A 22,972-nucleotide genomic window follows, 5' to 3' on the forward strand; every position below is an offset into this window, starting at 1 on the left:
GAACCCGAGCGGTGTTCAGTTATTGGACTTCTGTGCTAGCCACGGATTGTCCATAACGAAACACCATGTTCAAGCACAAGGTCCGTCAGTGCACATGGCACCAGGACACCAGAGGTCAATGATCAACTTTGTTGTCGTGTCATCTGACCTCCGGCCGCGTGTCTTGGTGAAGAGAGGGGCAGAGTTGTCAACCGATCACCACCCGGTGGTGAGTTGGATCCGCTGGCGGAGGAGCAAGCCGTGGTCACACCGTGACCACAGTGGACTCCGTGACCACTGGAACGCACCATATATATTTCTGTTCAAAATTGTGGTCTGATCTCAAAACCTTCAGACGCGATGTCTCCAAAAACATCCACAAACATAATTCTTTCAGATGGTCTCAAACCAAAAGAATGCTTTGTCTTTATAAATGTAATTTAAAATGTAGTGCAGTACAAAGTACTGATGTAGTGAAGTCAAAGTATTGACTGTAAAATCGACTTCAAGTAGTTCAGAATGATACTTAAGTGCAGTAGGTTTGGGCGTGCAGTAGGTTTAGTCGTGCAGTAGGTTTAGGCGTGCAGTAGGTTTAGTCGTGCAGTAGGTTTAGGCGTGCAGTAGGTTTAGGCGTGCAGTAGGTTTAGTCGTGCAGTAGGTTTAGGCGTGCAGTAGGTTTGGGCGTGCAGTAGGTTTGGGCCTGCAGTAGGTTTAGGCGTGCAGTAGGTTTAGTCGTGCAGTAGGTTTAGGCGTGCAGTAGGTTTGGGCGTGCAGTAGGTTTGGGCGTGCAGTAGGTTTGGGCGTGCAGTAGGTTTGGGCGTGCAGTAGGTTTGGGCCTGCAGTAGGTTTAGGCGTGCAGTAGGTTTAGTCGTGCAGTAGGTTTAGGCGTGCAGTAGGTTTAGGCGTGCAGTAGGTTTAGTCGTGCAGTAGGTTTAGGCGTGCAGTAGGTTTGGGCCTGCAGTAGGTTTGGGCCTGCAGTAGGTTTAGTCGTGCAGTAGGTTTAGGCGTGCAGTAGGTTTGGGCGTGCAGTAGGTTTGGGCGTGCAGTAGGTTTGGGCGTGCAGTAGGTTTGGGCCTGCAGTAGGTTTAGGCGTGCAGTAGGTTTAGTCGTGCAGTAGGTTTAGGCGTGCAGTAGGTTTAGGCGTGCAGTAGGTTTAGTCGTGCAGTAGGTTTAGGCGTGCAGTAGGTTTGGGCGTGCAGTAGGTTTGGGCCTGCAGTAGGTTTAGGCGTGCAGTAGGTTTAGTCGTGCAGTAGGTTTAGGCGTGCAGTAGGTTTGGGCGTGCAGTAGGTTTGGGCCTGCAGTAGGTTTGGGCGTGTACACTTGCCTGGTCTCGTCCACATACAGCGACTCCAGCACTGAGGCAGCAAACACCAGGTTCTTCTTCAGGTCCAGGACAGAAGCTTCTCCTCGCTCCAGCTGCTTCACCAGACACCGCAGCCTGCAACACATGCCACAGACGGGCTGGAGGTCAGCTGGAGGTCAGGAGCAGAGCTGGACAGGGTGACGTCACAGAGCAGATGTACACAGTACGCACTCAAACAAATGACCAAGAAGGACTCATATGAACAAAGAATCAGATTGTTATAGTTGTTATGTTGGTTGTGGTGGTGTCGACTATGTTGTATTTATTGTATATTTCAGGTTTTGATTTTCAACGGTAATGCAAGACACTCAGGAAACTCAATGTTTTTGGTCAGTTTTGGTCAGTTTGTGCTCCAAATATAAGCTTTTCATCATCTGCTCCAAAAGACGATTTATTATTTTATGTTATCCACGTCATCCATGGATTTCTCTGGGACATTGTAACTTTAAAGACCACACACACACACACACACACACACACTCCTCTAGTTTGGGGGTCACTGCCCCGAGTGCTTCGATGACCATGTTTTAAACCATCATTTCAAATTGACCCCTTTAATTTAAGATTTAATTAAAATGTTCTACTCATCTGCAGTGCCTTGCCTTAATAACTTACTAATAATTGTCCTTTCTCACTCTTGGGAAATTATCTTCCAAAGCAGTTTCCTGTACAATATTTGTGTCTTATTGTATCAATAAATATAACATATTTGCCACAGAATCAAGAACCAGGCTCGTCTGCATTCATACCTTACAGCGGTCCTCTCCACGGCATCAGGGGCTTCAGGTGAGGGCAGCTCCTCTGCTAGAATCTCAGCCACACTGCGCTCATCTGGGACCAGCACTCGGAGGTCACGGGCCCCAGGAGCAGCCCCGGAGCTAAGGGCATTCTGGGAGCGCGAGCCTGGACAACAGAAGCAGAAAGAATGGGCGATGGGTGAATCCCATTCCACCTTAAAACCTCCACATCTGCCTTTGTGGACGGCAGCTCTGCGTTCAACACCATCCTCCTGCTCTTGTACACCAACTACTGCACCTCAAGCACCACTCCAGAAAACTGATCAAGTTTGCAGACAACACCACCCTCATCACCATGACGACACCACCCTCATCACCATGACAACACCACCCTCATGGGGCTCATCTGGGACGGGATGGGTCTGTTACAGGAGGTGGAGCGGCTGGTGTCCTGGTGCAGCAGGAACAACCTGGAGTTCAACACCAGAAGACAGTGGAGATTTCACCACCAAAACTACAGAAGAACTGAACTTGCATTGATGGACATTTGTATGAATGGGGTGTGGACAAGGATGCACAAACACATTTTGTTGTACTTGCACAATGACAATAAAGGTAAATGTAATTGAGATGATGGTGGACTTTGTCGAAGGTTAGTCTATACAGACTGCGAGAGGCGAAGATCGTTCTCAAAGTCTTTATTTGATGAAAACAGGGAAAAACAGGCAAAACAGCGGCATGTTGTTCGTCTTGCAGCTGAGATTCAACTCTTCACAAGATTTAGCTGTGTTTTATATCGCTGTTGCTTGGGTCTGATAAACATGGCCTGACCTTCGCTATGACGTCCGCTCTTAGATTGTTTAGACTAGTCCACAGATGAACAGAAAATACACAGAATAGTTAAAATACACCGAATAGTTCATTGTGACCCATATGCAGCAAGATCGTCCTGACTCATGATAAATAGGACACAGACATGACAATAATTTGATCAATATTCCCCCATTTTGATCACATTCACGTGATCACACTTAAAGAGGTGCCAGACGCAACCTCACAAAAGAACAACTTAAACCCCCCAAAAACATTTTAAATGTTTAAAAATCAAATTAAATCATTATATAATCAAGCAAATCCTTAAAATAACTCATTTAGTAAAAATCGATGTGAGACAAGGAGCATCCCCAGTTAGTGTAAACACATGGTGGGATATAGTAATCAGTATAGTCAGATTCTGGAAAAAGTATAGGAATCTTGTCACTATCAGAGTTAGATTCGTGTTTGGCAGAGTAATAGCGTGTGTAATCAGGGTCCAAAGATAAGCAGGTTGTTTAGTAAGAGCAGATTCAATCAAGTGTTCTATAAGTGATCTAAGACAGCACAGCATCCAATCATAATCAATACATAGGCAATAACAATAATATTGGTGAAAAACAGAAACAGTGCCAGCCCAGGGCCCAAAGATGCGGTATAACCAGGGAGACCACAAGGGGCAAGGGTGGTGGTAGATGATTCTGGCTTGACATGGGTTGACTTATATTCATCCTTTGCCGTCTTTGAAATTGGTAAGGTTGGTTTGGGGCCATTTGGTGTTGACCTCTTTGCGTTTGCCCTTGGGGGCAGTCTCGAGCCCAATGTCCAGTTCCAAAGCAGTTTAAGATAAGATATTCCTTTATTGTCCCACATGGGGAAATTTCATTGGTGCAACGCAGGTAGATACAGAGGTAGATACAGAAGAACAGATCACTTATAGGAAGTCTGAAAAACACTTTCAGTAGAAGATCTCCTATAAATAAATAAAAACTCCCATAGACAAATAAATAAATAAATAAATACATAAAAGCACTGATCAGGAGTCACACTGAACCTGTTTTGTCCTCTTCCAGCTCCTGCCCCACGTCCTCTTCCACGAGAGAATGTATTACGTTCACTTCCTTGATTGTAGATGATTTCTGAAGCAGGTGTGTTGTTCCTTGGTCCTGTGGCGGATGGGACTGCCTGTGGTTGTGCCATAGTGGGTTGTACTTGTCCCAGGACCATTTTAACCGCCATAGCAATCTGTTGGGTACTGTCTGACACTGGGGTCTCTTCTGTTGCCGCAGCCATTACCTTGGCACACTTATTTTGCTCTCTTCTCTTTGAATGTGCAGTTTCTGCTGTGCTTGCTGCTTTCTTTTAGCTTCTATTAGCCCAGTTCCTAGGACTGTTTTCCCCTTTCGTCCAAGTTTTATCTCTTTTCGTTTCCTGCGTAGATCAGCCGCCACTTCTCGTTTTTTTTTTTCCAGTAGTCGTTGTAATCTTTTTTCTTCATCTGTGTCTGAAGCCACTTCAGGTGGGGACCATTGGTGGCAAGTTGTTCTTTTGAGCCACTGTTTGCTCGAGCATGAATTTGGAGATGTGATTTTGGCTGGAAACCAATGTTGTCAGAGCTAACACCTGTTGCTTCAAATCCTGCATCTGTCTTTGTTCTGGAGTGGGTTCTGACGGGACCATAGTCAGAGTACCCGAGACTACAGAATGTTTCGTTGGCAGCTGTGGTATGGTGCTGGTTGTATCTCTTATCATAGATGAATCCATGGATGAGTACTGCAGGGGAGGAGCCGCTGGAGTAGAAGTTTTTTTCTTGTTCCGTTTCTGTAATAATTTTCTTCAGTTCTTTCGCCAGTTGTGCATATGCGCTATGATGTTCGTTTCCAAAGGAGGGGCACTGCAGTTCTCCTTTGGCCAGAGGTGGGGGGGCGCTATAGCTGTGACGTCGACCTCGTACCCCAGTCTGCTCGCTCTCTTCTTCTGTGCTAGAGCCTCCATCTTTGTTATTCGCTCCAAAAGGGATGCGCTTATCGGCTCTGTTTTTCTGTTTCATTTTGTTTTTTTCTGATTGTTTGATGCTCTTCTGGTTTCACCTGAATATTGGCCAAAAATAGTCTCTCTTTTCTGATTAAAATGTCTTTTGCCATTTTTTGTAGTTTCACTGAAAATGATTTTCTTCATGTTCTTTCAGTTTCTTTTTGTCGACAGTTTTTCCTTTCACTGTCCAAATCTGATGTGTTTTGTAATGCAGGATTTTAGATTGATGATATTCATTAATACAATTCCATTGTTGTTCTGTGGGAGGAGCCACTGCTTCATCACCGTGATTAATCAATTTTTTCTCTGCATATTTTTGGAAGAGGTTTTTCATTTGTGTAGTTTGCTTTTTTGCTTCCTTTGGGTTTTGTTCATTTGCACGGATTGTGTTTTCGAGATCCTTCAAAAATGCATTCATTTTGAATGGAATAAGGTCCATTTTATTTAATTTATCTATATCTTCATTTTTGATAATTATTATTTGATAATAAAAAAAGTGTGGCAGTCAGTGGTATTTCAAAAACAATAAAACTATTATTATTATAATTCGAACAATAATTATAACAATAATAATGAAATGAAATACGTTTAGGGAAAAAAATTATATTACATTTTTAATTTAAAATTAAAGATTTCAAATAAAAATTAAAAATGTAAATAGAATACAAACTTGAACTAATTAAATTAACTAAATAAATACAAATTCCACCTAGCCACAGAGGGTAGTTAATCTTGTCAGGAGAATGCTTTAAGCCAAGTAATAGCTTTCTTATTCCCTTTAGTTACCTACACATCCCACGTTTTATTTTTTATTTTTTTTCCCGGAGTCCAACTCCCTTTTAAATCAGTCAACAGTCAACTGATTGTACGTACTTTTATACATGTCCAACGTGTTTTGGAGTCCAACTCCTCTTTAAATCAGTCCAACTGATTGTCTAAACTATCACTAAATTCATACTTGTATGCAATGTGGAAAATTTAGGTCAAGTTTTGGCAAACTTTAACAATTTAGCATTTTCAATGTGCAGATGTTCGTAATAAATCTGCCTTACTTTTGTTGAATGTCCCAGTCACAATGGTAGGTCAAAAATAAACTGGCAATTGACTCCTCTTGTCTCTCTCTCGGCTCGGTGTCCTTGTTCTCCCATCATTCCCAGCTGAACCGTTACTGGACGCTATGCGTCGTCAGCCGACATCCAGAAGGGAATCGTTTAGAGGCAAAATTCAGATGTTTCCTTTCCAAGCACGATGAGAGACCCGCATCCTCCACCAATTCTGTCGAAGTTTAGTCTATACAGACTGCGGGAGGCGAAGATCGTTCTCAAGTTCTTTATTTGATGAATATGGAAAAACAGGCAAAACAGGAAAAACAGGCAAAACAGGAAAAACAGGCAAAACAGGAAAAACAGGAAAAACAGGCAAAACAGGAAAAACAGGCAAAACAGGAAAAACAGGCAAAACAGTAGCGTGTTGTTCGTCTTGCAGCTGAGATTCGACCCGTCACAAGAATTATCTGTGTTTTATAAAGCTGTTGCTTGGGTCTGATAAAATGGCCTGACGTTGATGTGACGTCCGCTTTAAGATTGTTTAGACTAGTCCACAGATAATCAGAAAATACACAGAAAGTTCATCGTGACCCATATGCAGCAAGATCGTCTTGACTCATGATAAATAGGACACAGACAATAATTTGATCAATATCCACAACTTCAGGAAAACCCCAGCCCCCGCTCACTATCACAAACTCCCCCATCTCCACTGTGGACTCCTTCCACAAGTGGGAGGAGCCACCATCAGCTCCTCATCAAGAAGAATGAGAACTGTAATAATTAATCTATATTAATTTGTATATGCAATATTATTGTATTTAACTTTTACCATGATTTTAAACATTTTGGGCCTCGTTTGTGAACAGTGCTGCCTCCTTCTCCTGACTTCAGGTGCACTGTATTGGCTTCCACTCTGTTGAGCCAGGCTCAGCTCTGACCTCAGCTCTCAATGACACCATGTCATTTCTGTATTTCATGTAACATGAGGGCCCCTGTTAAGTCCTCTCCTGTTTACCTCCAGTAAACCTGTGGAGGCCACAATTGAAGCTGTACTCTGCATATGTTACAGTTGGTTTAAAGCAGTGTCAAACAGAGTAGGCTATAGGCCACAGAACATTAGGCTCCTCGGGGAAATGAGGCAGTTTGATGTTTAAGGTTCACTATGTAAGTTTTTCAGTTGAGGGTTCTTCACCTGATTTTCTCGTAACATTGTTCTTGCTTTGTCTGGAAGGTTCCACAGTATGATTTAAACTCATCTATCTTTCATTTATCTAGTTAAAGGTGTTTCTATCGCCTCAAAAGTACTTTAATACAAACATCTATATGAACCAACATCCAGCTCTGTTAATGGAACACAAATATTGAATCAAGTTAACATTAAGAAGCAGGATATCATACAACTCTGGCAAACTGAGTCTATAAAATATTAGATAAAAAGAGGATTTTCTGATTTCCTCCCAGGAAGTTTGTGTGTTTGCTCAGACACATGAAGAACATTGGTCCAGACATTCAAGAGTTCGGCCCGTAAAATTACTGACAGTGTGTGACAGTACAGACAATTATGTTTAGTCTTTCACCGTTTCTAAACTCCTGAAAAATATCTTTTTGACGTCCCGGTGAACAGTGTATGGTAATCTGCTGATGGCATGCGCGCAAAGCATCATGGGGGAAGGGCTAATCTAGCTCCACAACCAGGAAGTAATGAGAACGAAAGAGATTTTCTGGTGACATTCACCAATGAGCACACGCCATTGACTTGAATGGACCGCCATCTTGTCCTGGGGCAAGATGGCCGGGCTTGGAGCGTCCCCTTGGAGGTTGGGTCATGTTAGCCTTGTTAGCTTGCGAGATGGCGTGCTTTGCACCGAGGTTATGGTCCGTCAGTTTGATTGTTTTGCTCCAGAAGCATGTTCACTCACAGCTCCTTGTTTCTTTGGGTTTTCTTGATGAAACTGAGATTTCTAAGGCAAATATTAGCAGAGTCGCAGTGTCATGCGTATGTCTAGTCCAGGGCCATAACCAGAAGTCCCTTTGAGGGCAGGGGGGTTTGGCAGGGCTGTGCCTGGTCTCCCCTCCTATTTGCTATGACATATTTGACATTCAAAAACAATTACTGATGTTACAATTGATGGGGAAGAACATAAAATTGCCTGCTGCAGATGATGTTCTATTGTATTTGACCAAACCAGACCTAATGTGATGCATTCTCTCCAAAAATTGGTTCAATATCAGGATACAAAATTAATGTACAAATGTAATGCAAAATTATTTCATTCTGGCATCCTCCTCTGACCTTTAGAAAGACTTAACCCACTAAGTGGTCTAACCCCAGACTAACCCATTTAAACGTGGTACTTCATACAGACCTATCAACAGTTCAGGAGAAAAATTATACCCCTCTTTTAATTACTATACAAAGATCTTGACAAATGTAACCGTATCCCCTACTTAAGTCTAAGTCAAAGGATTGAAACTATAAAAAATAATGTTTTGACCAGGTTTCTCTATCTGTTCCAGACTCTTCTAATTTCCATTCCCAACCGGCTGTTTGATGATGGAATAAAGCATTCGCAAGATTTATATGGCTTTTTATGAGGAGTTTTATAGGTATTTACAAATAAGGAGTTATTATAACCAAGAAATCAAAAAGAATGATGACCATCGTAGCCTTTTCACTGAAATATTCATTATAGCTTATAAATTAAATAAATTAAATGTAGAGCCACCGCTCTAAACACCAGCATCACTGGTCCCACCCAAAATGTTTTACAAACTAATGTCTTATTTTAAGTTATGTGACAGAAACGCAAATGAAACCGTCTGGTGACAAGTGAATTAGTCCTTTATATATATTCTTTATGTACAAACAGAACACTTTGGACTGAAGTGAAATGTTGCTGTTTTGGGGACAAACTCATGTGAAATTAAGAATAAAATGTGTGTTTTTTTTAAGCAGAAACACAATTTTGTATTTGTTTATTACAATGAACTATAAAGTTTATTTAATAAACACTTAATATGCTTTTAAATGGTTTATGGAATGTACAAAAAACTTAACTTCTGGAAGAAAAATCAATAGATTACTCGATTACTAAAATAATCAATAGCTGCAGCCCTATTTAAGATCAAAACTGGTTCATCCTAAGGACAAGATGCAACACAATGTAGTGTATTCTGTCCAATGCAGTGAGTAAAGCTGTACAGAGCGCCACATAGTGAGACTAAACAGCCTCTGCACAAGAGGCTTTCTCAGCACAGAAGACACTTGAGTTCAGGACCACAGAGCGCCGTGCATCTTCATCTTAAAGACACAAACCACTCGATCAAAGACAGTGAGGAGAAGATTCTGAGCAGGAGAAGCGATGGTTTGAAAGAGGCGCCAGCTCCTCCCGTTTCCAGGGTGACAACAAAGATTAGATTCAGGGAAACTTAAAACGGTGCAAACAAATACAAACAAGACAGGCTATTATCAAGATGCTCCGCCCAGTGGGCAGGGTTTACTCTGAGGCTTACTCATCAGAAAAGTTTCATTGTGCAGCTTTAAAATCAGAACCTTCCTTGGTGAATACAACAGGATCCTGCTGATGCTTCAGACACTTACAGCTGAACGTTAGATGCCATGTATTCTTCTTCTCTCTTTGGAGAACAATATACATTTATTTAATTGAAAGCCAAAGCCTGTCTTCTCCTCTGGCTCTTCTGCCGTTTTGTCCTCTTCTCTTCTCATTCTAATAACCAAGTAAACAACAATGATGTTCTGACCTTCTGACCAAGTGAATAAAGAACTGATTTAGGCGAGAGTTTTTTAATAAGTTGTTTCATAGACCCTCTCCTTGAACCGACACCTTAACGTGGTGGAGGGGTTTGAGCGCCCAAATGATCCCGGGAGCTATGTTGTCGGGGGCTTCAAGCCCCTGGTAGGGTCTCCCAAGGCAAACAGGTCCTAGGTGACGGGTCAGACAAAGATCGGTTCAGAAGCCTCTTATGATGATTACAAAAACAAGGCCGTTTACGTTGCCCGGATCGGCGTCACCGGGGCCCCATCCTGGAGCCAGGCCTGGGATGGGTGCTCGATGGCGAGCGCCTGGTGGCCGGTTCTTACCCCACGGGGTCCGGCCAGGCACAGCCCGAAGGAGCGATGTGGGGCCGCCCTCCCGTGGGCCCACCACCCGCAGGAGGATCCATAAGGGGCCGGTGCAGAGAGATCTGGGCGGCAGTCGACGGCAGGGGCCTCGGCGACCAGATCTCCAGACACAGAGACTAACTCTGGGGACATGGAACGTCACCTCGCTGGGGGGAAAGAGCCTGAGCTTTTGCGGGAGGTTGAGCGATACTGACTAGATATAGTCGGCCAGTCGGTCGGCTGGTGTGGGCTTGCTTATAGCCCCTCAGCTCAGCCGCCACGTGTTGGAGTTTACCCCAGTGAACGAGAGGGTCGCGTCCCTCCGCCTTCGGGTGGGGGACAGGTCTCTCACTGTTGTGGCGGCCTACGGGCCGAACAGCAGTGCAGAGTACCCGGCCTTTTTGGAGTCCTTGGAAGGAGTACTGGACAGTGCACCGACCGGGGACTCCGTTGTTCTACTGGGGGACTTCAACGCCCACGTGGGCAATGACAGTGACACTTGGGGAGGGGTGATCGGGAAGAACGGCTTCCCCGATCTGAACCCGAGCGGTGTTCAGTTATTGGACTTCTGTGCTAGCCACGGATTGTCCATAATGAACACCATGTTCAAGCATAAGGGTGTCCATCAGTGCACATGGCACCAGGACACCCTAGGCCGGAGGTCAATGATCGACTTTGTTGTCGTGTCATCGGACCGCGTGTTTTGGACACTCGGGTGAAGAGAGGGGCAGAGTTGTCAACCGATCACCACCTGGTGGTGAGTTGGATCCGCTGGCGGAGGAGGAAGCCGGACAGACTTGGCAGACCCAAGCGCATTGTGGGGGTCTGTTGGGAACGTCTTGTGGAGCCCTCTGTCAGTAGGGTATTCAACTCGCACCTCCGGGAGAGCTTCTCCCATGTCCCGGGGGAGGCTGGGGACATTGAGTCCGAGTGGACCATGTTCTCTGCCTCCATTGTTGATGCGGCTGCTCGGAGCTGTGGTCGCAAGGTCTCCGGTGCCTGTCGTGGCGGCAACCCCCGAACCCGGTGGTGGACACCGGAAGTAAGGGATGTCGTCAGAATGAAGAAGGAGGCCTATCAGGCCACTCTGGCTTGTAGGTCTCCGGAGGTCATCGACAGGTATCGGCAGGCCAAGCGAGCCGCGGCTCGTGCTGTCGCAGAGGCAAAAACCCGGGCCTGGGAGGAGTTCGGGGAGGCCATGGAGGAGGACTATCGGTCGGCACCAAAGAAATTTCTTGCAAACCGTCCGGCGCCTCAGGAGGGGGAAGCAGTGCCTCACCAACACCGTTTACGGTGCGGGTGGAGGCCTGCTGACCTCGACTGGGGATGTCGTCGGACGGTGGAAGGAATACTTTGAGGATCTCCTTAATCCCTCAGTCACGTCTTCCGAAGAGGAAGCAGAGACTGAGGACTCAGAGGCTGGCTCATCCATCACCCAAGCTGAAGTCACTGAGGTTGTTCGCAAACTCCTTGGTGGCAGGGCTCCGGGGGTGGATGAGTTCCTGAGTACCTAAAGTCTCTGGATGTTGTAGGACTGTCTTGGCTGACATGTCTCTGCAACATTGCGTGAATGTGCCTCTGGACTGGCAGACCGGGGTGGTGGTCCCTCTGTTCAAGAAGGGGGACCGGAGGGTGTGTTCCAACTACAGAGGGATCATACTCCTCAGCCTCCCGGGTAAGGTCTATTCCAAGGTACTGGAGAGGAGAATCCAACCGATAGTCGAACCTCGGATTCAGGAGGAGCAGAGTAGTTTTCGTCCCGGTCGTGGAACACTGGACCAGCTCTATACCCTCCATCGGGTGCTCGAGGGTTCATGGGAGTTTGATCAACCAGTCCACATGTGCTTTGTGGATCTGGAGAAGGCTTTCGACCGTGTCCCTCGGGGTGTCCTTTGGGGGGTGCTCCGGGAGAACGGGGTCCGGGGCCCTTTGCTCAGGGCTGTCCGGTCCCTATATGACCGGAGCAGGAGCTGTGTTCGCATTGCCGGCAGTAAGTCAGACCTGTTCCCAGTGCATGTTGGACTCCGCCAGGGCTGCCCTTTGTCACCGGTTCCGTTCACAATTTTTATGGACAGAATTTCTAGGCGCAGTCAGGGGTCGGAGGGTGTGGTCAAGGGTCGGAGGGTGTCCGGTTTGGGGACCACAGGATTCCATCTCTGCTGGGACTACGGGACTAATAGGCCTCTTGCCAGCTTGTGGCGCTCGGGCCACAATGATTGAGGGAGAGTGGACGCTTGTGCGGGCCCAACCGCGCCATGGCCTAAACATGGAGCGGCCTCCTGCTGGTGCCAGAGTCAGGACTAAACATGGACCGGCCTCCTGCTGGTGCCAGAGTCAGGACTAAACATGGAGCGGCCTCCTGCTGGTGCCAGAGTCAGGACTAAACATGGACCGGCCTCCTCCTGGTGCCAGAGTCAGGACTAAACATGGACCGGCCTCCTGCTGGTGCCAGAGTCAGGACTAAACATGGAGCGGCCTCCTGCTGGTGCCAGAGTCAGGACTAAACATGGACCGGCCTCCTGCTGGTGCCAGAGTCAGGACTAAACAGTAATAAGCACACAGGTATGACCCTTTAACAAAGAACGCAACATGGTTCCATTTAGTTGACACATTTATGTGTAATACATTTTGCTTCTTTAGTTCCATTTCCTAAAACAAGTTACTTTTCATTGACAGCTGAGTCCACAAACAACCATAAGATCAGCAAACAAAACAATCGGGTCTAGCCCGGTTTATATAAATTGTTTTTGGACATAGTCTGTGATTTATCACATATTAAAGGTTAAAATGATCCCGAAAGGCAGCCATGCTCTTCATTTACACCTGTATAACATGTGCAATGTGCTCAGTGGTTAAATAGGGTTCAGCCTCCCTACACACGGGTGTCGTGCCATGACGGGAGGGCACCATTCACCCCAGCTTTGGGAACAACCACAGCCCAGGAGCCTCCATTGCGGGCACTTCCTCACTATGATACAAACCACTGTAACAAAGTTGCATTTAAACTCTTCACATGCTAAAAGCAACACTAAAAGTACCTGCGCAAAAGGGTCTAAAGGGAAGCTTTTTATAGTGTAAACCCTACTGCCACCTGCTGGTAAGGAGAGTACATGTCACACCTTCCCACCAGGAAGAGGAAGAGACAGGGAAACACAGCAGCAGAGTGAAGGTCACATTTCATAGTGATGAGCAGCTGCGTGGAGACGAGGGACAATGTCCCAGAGTCCTCTGTCCTTAGACCCTCTTACTCAGCCAGGAAAAACTACAAAAAACCTGGAGGAGTTCCACATGAAGGAGAGATCTGACTCTCACAGACGGACGCGAGCGAGACAGTGGAACTGTAGCCACTCAGGAGGAGAACCAGTTCTTCAGGAGGAGAACCAGCTCTTCAGGAGGAGAACCAGTTCTTCAAGAGGAGAACCAGTTCTTCAGGAGGAGAACCAGTTCTTCAGGAGGAGAACCAGTTCTTCAAGAGGAGAACCAGTTCTTCAAGAGGAGAACAAGTTCTTCAGGAGGAGAACCAGTTCTTCAAGAGGAGAACCAGTTCTTCAGGAGGAGAACTGGAGAACCAGTTCTTCAAGAGGAGAACCAGTTCTTTAGGAGGAGAACCAGTTCTTCAAGAGGAGAACCAGTTCTTCAAAAGGAGAACCCGTTCTTCAGGAGGAGAACCAGTTCTTCAGGAGGAGAACCTGTTCTTCAGGAGGAGAACCAGTTCTTCAGGAGGAGAACCAGTTCTTCAAGAGGAGAACCAGTTCTTCAGGAGGAGAACCAGTTCTTCAAGAGGAGAACCAGTTCTTCAAGAGGAGAACCAGTTCTTCAGGAGGAGAACCAGTTCTTCAAGAGGAGAACCAGTTCTTCAGGAGGAGAACCCGTTCGTCAGGAGGAGAACCAGTTCTTCAGGAGGAGAACCTGTTCTTCAGGAGGAGAACCAGTTCTTCAAGAGGAGAACCAGTTCTTCAGGAGGAGAATCAGTTCTTCAAGAGGAGAACCCGTTCTTCAGGAGGAGAACCAGTTCTTCAGGAGGAGAACCAGTTCTTCAAGAGGAGAACCAGTTCTTCAGGAGGAGAACCAGTTCTTCAGGAGGAGAACTGGAGAACCAGTTCTTCAAGAGGAGAACCCGTTCTTCAGGAGGAGAACCAGTTCTTCAGGAGGAGAACCTGTTCTTAAGGAGGAGAACCAGTTCTTCAGGAGGAGAACCAGTTCTTCAGGAGGAGAACTGGAGAACCAGTTCTTCAAGAGGAGAACCAGTTCTTTAGGAGGAGAACCAGTTCTTCAAGAGGAGAACCAGTTCTTCAAGAGAAGAACCCGTTCTTCAGGAGGAGAACCAGTTCTTCAGGAGGAGAACCTGTTCTTCAGGAGGAGAACCAGTTCTTCAGGAGGAGAACCAGTTCTTCAAGAGGAGAACCAGTTCTTCAGGAGGAGAATCAGTTCTTCAAGAGGAGAACCCGTTCTTCAGGAGGAGAACCAGTTCTTCAGGAGGAGAACCAGTTCTTCAAGAGGAGAACCAGTTCTTCAGGAGGAGAACCAGTTCTTCAGGAGGAGAACTGGAGAACCAGTTCTTCAAGAGGAGAACCCGTTCTTCAGGAGGAGAACCAGTTCTTCTGGAGGAGAACCTGTTCTTCAGGAGGAGAACCAGTTCTTCAAGAGGAGAACCAGTTCTTCAGGAGGAGAACCAGTTCTTCAAGAGGAGAACCAGTTCTTCAAGAGGAGAACCTGTTCTTCAGGAGGAGAACCAGATCTTCAGGAGGAGAACCAGTTCTTCAGGAGGAGAACCAGTTCTTCAGGAGGAGAACCAGTTCTTCAGGAGGAGAACCAGTTCTTCAAGAGGAGAACCAGTTCTTCAAGAGGAGAACCAGTTCTTCAGGAGGAGAACCAGTTCTTAACGAAAGGGGCCGACGCCCATGAAATAATGTCATGGAAAAAACAAAAATGAGGCAATTCCAAAGGTTCAGACGTGTATTGCACTGAAAACAAAGGTAAATATAACCGCAAGCGGCAATGATCGGCCCTCGCCACGCCGCCGCTGCCACGCCGCAAGAAGAGGGGGCGCTAACGCGCCCCAATTGTCCTTTTATTACGCCTACTGCTGAATCTGTGACGCTGTCACATCTTCTCCCCTTTGTTTTACCATCAAAAAGCTATTGCCGCACAGACACCGTGACTCTTTGAATAAAAATGTGGATAACTTTTGATGGTCCTGAAGATGAGTCTCACCAAATTTCAGGTTAATATGTCTAACGCCTTGGGAGGAGTTGGTGAAAGTCTAAAGTGTAAACATGTTCTGGTGATTTCCCCATTGGAATAAAATGGAAGGTTTCGGTCATCGTTACGGCAACGCCATAACAATTATGACATGGGTCTCATTGACTTTTTTGATGGGGCCAAAATTGAGTTGTGTGTCAAATTTCATATAATTTCGCAAAACTAAATATTTAACCTCCATATAAAATCTGTAGGGGGCGCTGTGACTCCAAATTAATTTATTTCACTTCAAGTAGGTTTAGGGCAAAGAGTTTAACAACTGATTCTAATTTGACGCAATTCGGACTTTATCTGCGCAAACGGCAGAAATGTTAAATTTGGGAGATTTCTGAAATTCTAGCTACAGTTTGCGGCTTCGCCGCACAGAGACCGTGACAGGTATCAATGTAATTTGAATAACTTTTGATGTCCCACTCCTCAGTAGCATTTTCACCAAATTTCAGCTTTTTAGGGCCAACGCCCTGGGAGGAGTTCGTAAAAGTACGACGTTTGGAAAAACTCCGAAGTCATGTTTAGCCATTTTTGAAGCAATATGGCCGACATTTGGTTGGGCGGACGGCGTTGCCGTAATAATATTTTTTACTTCTCTTGTCACCATCTACCTCTGCGCCAAATTTCATGATTCTACGATCAGATTTTTTTTGGGTCATTTCCCATCTCTCAATGCATTTTTGGTACATTTGGGGGCGCTGACGCGCCAATTTTTTTTATTTTAGGAAAGGGAAATAGCCAGAATGTAGAGAGGCACGATTTTTAGAGGTGTGAACATTTTTGTGACTTTTCGTCAATGTTCACAGGGTGAAAAATAGGGGGGTTGGTCCCGAGAAGAAGAAGAAGAAGAAAGAAAGAATAATATTCCGATGCGAAAACAATGTTTCACATTTTTCAAATATCATAAACTATACATTTTCGGAAAGCGCTCGCGCTTTCCTACCTCATGGTGTGGGTCCCTGGTCACTGACGGGTACTTTCGTTAATTTTGAGTGGGCTCCGCCCACTTTGTGTTTTTGGCCCTCTATACAGTAATAATGTTAAATTTTTGCATTACATGCTTATATGCACGGAACATGCAAGAGATGGGGAACGTATTCGTGAGCTACTTAGGGCAAATGAGTGCTTTATATGGGGATGACGACCGCTTCGCGGTCGTCATCTCAATGTAAAGTGCTCGTTTAGTGCGAACTTTTGCACGGGCTTTGCCCATTTACAACGGTAATGTTCCATTTTCCTACTACTATTTAGTATGCACGGGGCGTGCATGAGTGAAGGAGTGCGTTAGTGAGTGTTTGGAAGTGGGCGAGCGCTTCGCGCTCGATTTCGTGCGCACTATGTGCGCACTTTCGCAGCCGTGCTTCGCACGGCCTTACGAGATTAATAGGCCTCTCGCCAGCTTGTGGCGCTCGGGCCTAATAAATCCAAGTATGTGGTGATTGTTGATCGTTTGTGTATAGGCCATAGGCTGTAGCCTGTATCGTTCAAGTTCACTACACCTGTCACAAGACTAAAAAATTACTTCAAATATAAAATGATCATTGTACTATTAGCTCATGATCAAAAGTTCTCCACTCGCATCGCGCCAGTTTTTTTACGGCGATAACTTAAATGCGGAACTATATTCTCAGCCTGATAGCGTAATATCCCTACGCAAGATCATTCCGCCTCTGAATCAGCCAATCAGGTGAGAGATTACTATAACAATATCAAACATTGCTGCTCCCGTGGAGCGGCATGTTGTCTCTCGAGCCGATAGAAAACGCTATGAAAATATGGATTACATGTGCATCACACACATTTCATCGGTAGAAAAAGAACAAACACAGCCACAGACTGTTGTCCTCTGGAGGAAGCTGTTGTCCGCTGGAGGAAGCTGTTGTCCGCTGGAGGAAGCTGTTGTCCTCTGGAGGAAGCTGTTGTCCTCTGGAGGAAGCTGTTGTCCTCTGGAGGAAGCTGTTGTCCTCTGGAGGAAGCTGTTGTCCTCTGGAGGAAGCTGTTGTCCGCTGGAGGAAGCTGTTGTCCGCTGGAGGAAGCTGTTGTCCTCTGGAGGAAGCTGTTGTCCTCTGGAGGAAGCTGTTGTCCTCTGGAGGAAGCTGTTGTCCGCTGGAGGAAGCTGTTGTCCTCTGGAGGAAGCTGTTGTCCTCTGGAGGAAGCTGTTGTCCTCTGGAGGAAGCTGTTGTCCGCTGGAGGAAGCTGTTGTCCGCTGGAGGAAGCTGGTGACTTGTGCTCAGAAGTGGATAGAAATCGACGGAATAGACGGCGCGTTAGCGGCAGCTGTTTGTGTACACAATGAAGACTTCGCCAAACAAAACTATCCTACGTCTTCTGTGGCTTCTTCGGACGGAAATCTTTCTCATTTTCTGGAAAGTAACAAGCCAGGCTTTCACCCTACATGCTATAGACGTTTCACCCTACATGCTATAGATGTTTCACCCTACATGCTATAGACATTTCACCCTACATGCTATAGACGTTTCACCCTACATGCTATAGACGTTTCACCCTACATGCTATAGACGTTTCACCCTACATGCTATAGACGTTTCACCCTACATGCTATAGACGTTTCATTGACAAGAAACAAATTACTAGTGCTGAAAAGCAGAACAGTCGGTCTGTGGGCAGCATGGAGAGGGTGAGGATGACGCTGAATCTACCACATCAACTCTGCCACCTTCTCCCAAACGACTGAGATCTACCACAGATGTAAAGACAAAATCGTCTAAAAAGTCGAGCAATGTACTTCCTGCAGTTTGCATCATTTGCAGAAGGTTGATCGCTGTATCAAAGAGGCTCACAAGACAAAGAAAGATAAATTGGTCCAAGCTGAAACTTGAACTGCTGGTGAGTAGATGATATACTGATTCTTGCATGTGTGTTTTCTCTTGCTCGTGGTAAATAGGACTAATCACAGTGAAATAAGTTGGCCAAAATATACATAGATAAGATAAGATATTCCTTTATTGTCCCACATTGGGAAATTTCATTGATGCAACGCAGGAAGATCCAGAGGTAGATCCAGAAGAAAAGAACAGATCTCTATAGGAATATGTGCCTAGTTTATTACATGTAGGTGTAGATGTAATGTACGTAAGACTGTATGATGATGTGAGTTGAATAAAAAGGCGATACAACTTTTGCGATTGTTTACTGATTGTGCTCACCCTTGATTGAAATTCTTTTACTTCTCCTTTACTGGGAAGTTTGGTCAAAGCAGCTGAATCAAGAGCAGATGAATCCATCCTGATGTGTACCAGAGGCACCTCTATCACAAGAGGTGTTACAAAGAATTCACAAGCTTTCTGACAAAGAAGACAAGTGATGAAAGGTAACATTTTGGTAATCAAATAAAATATATATATTTCCATATATTTAGATAAATTCATAATTTAATTGAAAATAATTGTAATGACTACACGATAATTTTAAAGACGTTTGAATCAAAGCAAATTTCTGTTTGTAGTGAGCTAGTATATTTCAATCACTGACCAATCACTGCATTTCCTTGCTTTATACAGGTGACCTAAAGTCTGGGAGTACGGCAGACATACAGCATTCTGTGACACTGTCATCCGGGCACAACTGATTGAAAATCAGGAAATCCTCAGAATGAAGAAGCTCTTGTCCCTGTTCCAGAAATTCATCAAAAAACACCCTGGTCATGGAAGTTACCGGTAATTAAATTATTCTTATTGTTTATGAAAGAAAACGATAGAAGATCAGATAAACATCACAGCTATGTTTATTCATGACATTTCATTCAAGATCAAACCAATCCAGTTAGCTACAGGAGTCTACATATTTTCATTCATTTTGTTTATTTATACAGGGAAAACCCAGTGAGAAAAGTGGTTACCCTGTTAAAACACAACACAAAATAAACAACAAACATAGGATACTAAAACACAAATAAAATAATCATTCTAAAACTAAAACACAAATAAAATAGTAATCAATCAATACTTATGAATTTCTATTCCTTGTCTAATTTTTACAGATCCGATCTTCTGAAGAAGAGATTACAGCAAGACTTCCCACAGCTGAATATTCACAAACCACCAAGAAGAAACCTGAGTGAAATGGTTTCCACGGAGACGACCGGACTTCTCCACCAGGATTTTTCAACTGAAACTCATATGTCAGTTTCTGAGATGTCATGTAGTGATGGAGAAATGGAGCCAGAAAGTGGTAAAGATGCAGCACTGCGAGAGCTCTCAAGGACAGTTTACAGTGCAGGTGTATCACTGAAACAAGCGGTCAAGAGTGCCCCTAGTATGGATGAAACAAGCGAGAAGAGTGCCCCTAGTATCACTGAAACAAGCGAGAAGAGTGCCCCTAGTATCACTGAAACAAGCGAGAAGAGTGCCCCTAGTATGGATGAAACAAGCGAGAAGAGTGCCCCTAGTATCACTGAAACAAGCGGTCAAGAGTGCCCCTAGTATCACTGAAACAAGCGGTCAAGAGTGCCCCTAGTATCACTGAAACAAGCGAGAAGAGTGCCCCTAGTATCACTGAAACAAGCGAAAAGAGTGCCCCTAGTATCACTGAAACAAGCGAGAAGAGTGCCCCTAGTATGGATGAAACAAGCGAGAAGAGTGCCCCTAGTATCACTGAAACAAGCGAGAAGAGTGCCCCTAGTATCACTGAAACAAGCGGTCAAGAGTGCCCCTAGTATCACTGAAACAAGCGAGAAGAGTGCCCCTAGTATCACTGAAACAAGCGAAAAGAGTGCCCCTAGTATCACTGAAACAAGCGAAAAGAGTGCCCCTAGTATCACTGAAACAAGCGGTCAAGAGTGCCCCTAGTATCACTGAAACAAGCGAGAAGAGTGCCCCTAGTATCACTGAAACAAGCGAAAAGAGTGCCCCTAGTATCACTGAAACAAGCGGTCAAGAGTGCCCCTAGTATCACTGAAACAAGCGGTCAAGAGTGCCCCTAGTATCACTGAAACAAGCGGTCAAGAGTGCCCCTAGTATCACTGAAACAAGCGAGAAGAGTGCCCCTAGTATCACTGAAACAAGCGAGAAGAGTGCCCCTAGTATCACTGAAACAAGCGAGAAGAGTGCCCCTAGTATCACTGAAACAAGCGAGAAGAGTGCCCCTAGTATCACTGAAACAAGCGAAAAGAGTGCCCCTAGTATCACTGAAACAAGCGGTCAAGAGTGCCCCTAGTATCACTGAAACAAGCGAGAAGAGTGCCCCTAGTATCACTGAAACAAGCGAGAAGAGTGCCCCTAGTATCACTGAAACAAGCGAAAAGAGTGCCCCTAGTATCACTGAAACAAGCGGTCAAGAGTGCCCCTAGTATCACTGAAACAAGCGAGAAGAGTGCCCCTAGTATCACTGAAACAAGCGAGAAGAGTGCCCCTAGTATCACTGAAACAAGCGGTCAAGAGTGCCCCTAGTATCACTGAAACAAGCGAGAAGAGTGCCCCTAGTATCACTGAAACAAGCGAGAAGAGTGCCCCTAGTATCACTGAAACAAGCGAGAAGAGTGCCCCTAGTATCACTGAAACAAGCGGTCAAGAGTGCCCCTAGTATCACTGAAACAAGCGAGAAGAGTGCCCCTAGTATCACTGAAACAAGCGAGAAGAGTGCCCCTAGTATGGATGAAACAAGCGAGAAGAGTGCCCCTAGTATCACTGAAACAAGCGAGAAGAGTGCCCCTAGTATGGATGTAAATCTGCCTCCTACATCAGAGGATCTAAATGTTTCCTCTGCCAGAAAGATTGTGCCAGTTGAACTGTATAACTTTATAACTTGGTGTGTAGGTGCTAGTGATAAATTGACATTGTCTAACATGGTAAATGTATCGAGGAGGTTGAGCTTTGTTTACTGTCACTTTGCCAAGATATATATTTGTCCTCAAAAGGTAAAAATCAAACCAGTACAATGTAATGGTCTCATGTTAATGTTGTACTTACACATTTTGACATCAATCATACTTATATCATTCCTCTGTTTGTATGTATATCCTATTCTGCAGAAGGTTTGCCTTATACCAGATCGAAAGATACACATGTTAATTAGCTTGTTTATCACGCTGTAAATACTGCTTTTATGATTGTAATTATTTGTTCATATTGAAAATACATTAGATAAAATTATATCCGTTCTATAGAATAAAACCTTTACCTATGTTTTCTTTCTTCAAATGGGCAACTGGTGTTGAAAGGGTTAAAATACTACTTTTAGATTATGTTTTTATAGTGTAGTATGAATCAAGAATAGAGCATGTGTCATTGTTGAAGCATCAGTTGAATACTAAATGTGGAGTAAGAGTTTAAGTGCGTAACGATAACATGCAAAATTGTTAAAACTGTTTTTTTTAACTTACGTTTGCACATAAACTAAAGCACCCAGAGTCTTACCACTTTACATCCTCCAAGAAAGTAGTTATGTCTCTGAGAATCTGAATTTCTGAAGTAATCAATCAAAGAATGAAAAAAATAAGAAGGTATGAAGATGGGTGTACAGCCCAATTTGTCACATATTTTGGTAAACTGGCAACTTCGACACCTATTTTCTCAAATACTGGCAGAAATCATGCGGAGAACTTTTCCCCAGCTCAAGTATATCTTTGAGATTGGAAAACCACTTTTGAAAAGTAGTCTTGATGTGGTGGAGCGAAATTCATTTTCTAGCCACATTCTGAGTTACAGCCTATGGCCTAGTAGCTTTATCATCTGTTTTGGCCTCATGTCTCGCCCTCAAACATGATCTCTGATAAGCATGCTGTTTTCTTACACTGCTGCTTCCTGGATAAGCTCCTTGTCTGTTAGCGCTGTTAGCGCATCCTCAGATCTACAGCCTCGTCAAATTGCAGAGAACAGATATACGTGTTGCTGATTATGTTCTCCACATTTTGAAAAGCCACCCAACCACATAAATAGTCATCGCCTTGCTTTATCCATCTTTACCTCGCCCTGCTCTCTTTCCCGCTGTGTCATGTTGTTGCGGAGTTTCCAGGGTGTTGGAAAGAGATAAAACATGTTGGAAAGAGATAAAACAAGACAACATTTGTCTTTTTAGTAAGAATAGCACCACTCTGGAAGCACCACACATGCAAACAAGAGCATTCATTCATGTTTTGTAGAATGACGTCACAAACTATTTTTAGCAACTGTGAAAAGTGCTATTGAAATAAGCCTTTTAATTGGCAGAGCCCACCAGCAGGCTCTACTGCCACATGGCAACGCAGTGGCTCCAAAACCTTCTCCACCGTGACAAGTTATTTTTGATACAATTCAAGATTTGTATTTTCATATTTTGTGCTATGGAGGGATGCAGCTGGTTTCACTCACATGCAAACTCCAGAGATCGCTAAATGTCGACCTATTTCACATTATCGCTGTCCTATCCAGGCCAGAGAGGCCAGAAATGTACATTTATGTCTTTTAAAGGAAACTCCCCACAGAAAGACGCTGGCAGCAGGATGGACCCAGTCCCATCTTTCATAGAGACGAGTTAGTGCTCTTATCTCGTCTCATATTGTGATGCTGAGGTAAGTGGAAGCGCTCTCATTCAAGGGCTCCTCTGTTAGAGGAACGGAAAGATCTTGCAGATGAAAACGCAGTAGACAAGTAAAATACAATAGACACACTTGCATGGACAGACC

The 22,972-nt window shown here is 44.7% G+C and overlaps 1 protein-coding gene across 1 annotated transcript in view; it reads right to left on the reverse strand.

The window, feature by feature from the left end:
- The window catches only part of LOC140364356 (dual specificity calcium/calmodulin-dependent 3',5'-cyclic nucleotide phosphodiesterase 1C-like), a 44,990-nt gene extending 40,805 nt beyond the window's left edge, over positions 1-4,185 (reverse strand). Inside the window, exons 1-3 of the mRNA XM_072450450.1 lie at positions 4,005-4,185; positions 2,092-2,245; positions 1,304-1,417 (exon numbers count right to left, since the gene is read on the reverse strand). Coding sequence (XP_072306551.1) covers positions 1,304-1,417; positions 2,092-2,245; positions 4,005-4,185 — 449 coding nt within the window. The remainder of the gene's footprint in view (positions 1-1,303; positions 1,418-2,091; positions 2,246-4,004) is intronic.
- Between the last annotated feature and the right edge of the window lie 18,787 nt (positions 4,186-22,972).

The sequence above is a fragment of the Eucyclogobius newberryi genome, unplaced genomic scaffold, assembly GCF_026437365.1.
Source record: "Eucyclogobius newberryi isolate DKJ021-1_F unplaced genomic scaffold, fEucNew1.0.hap1 SCAF_18, whole genome shotgun sequence".
Lineage (NCBI taxonomy): Eukaryota > Metazoa > Chordata > Actinopteri > Gobiiformes > Gobiidae > Eucyclogobius > Eucyclogobius newberryi.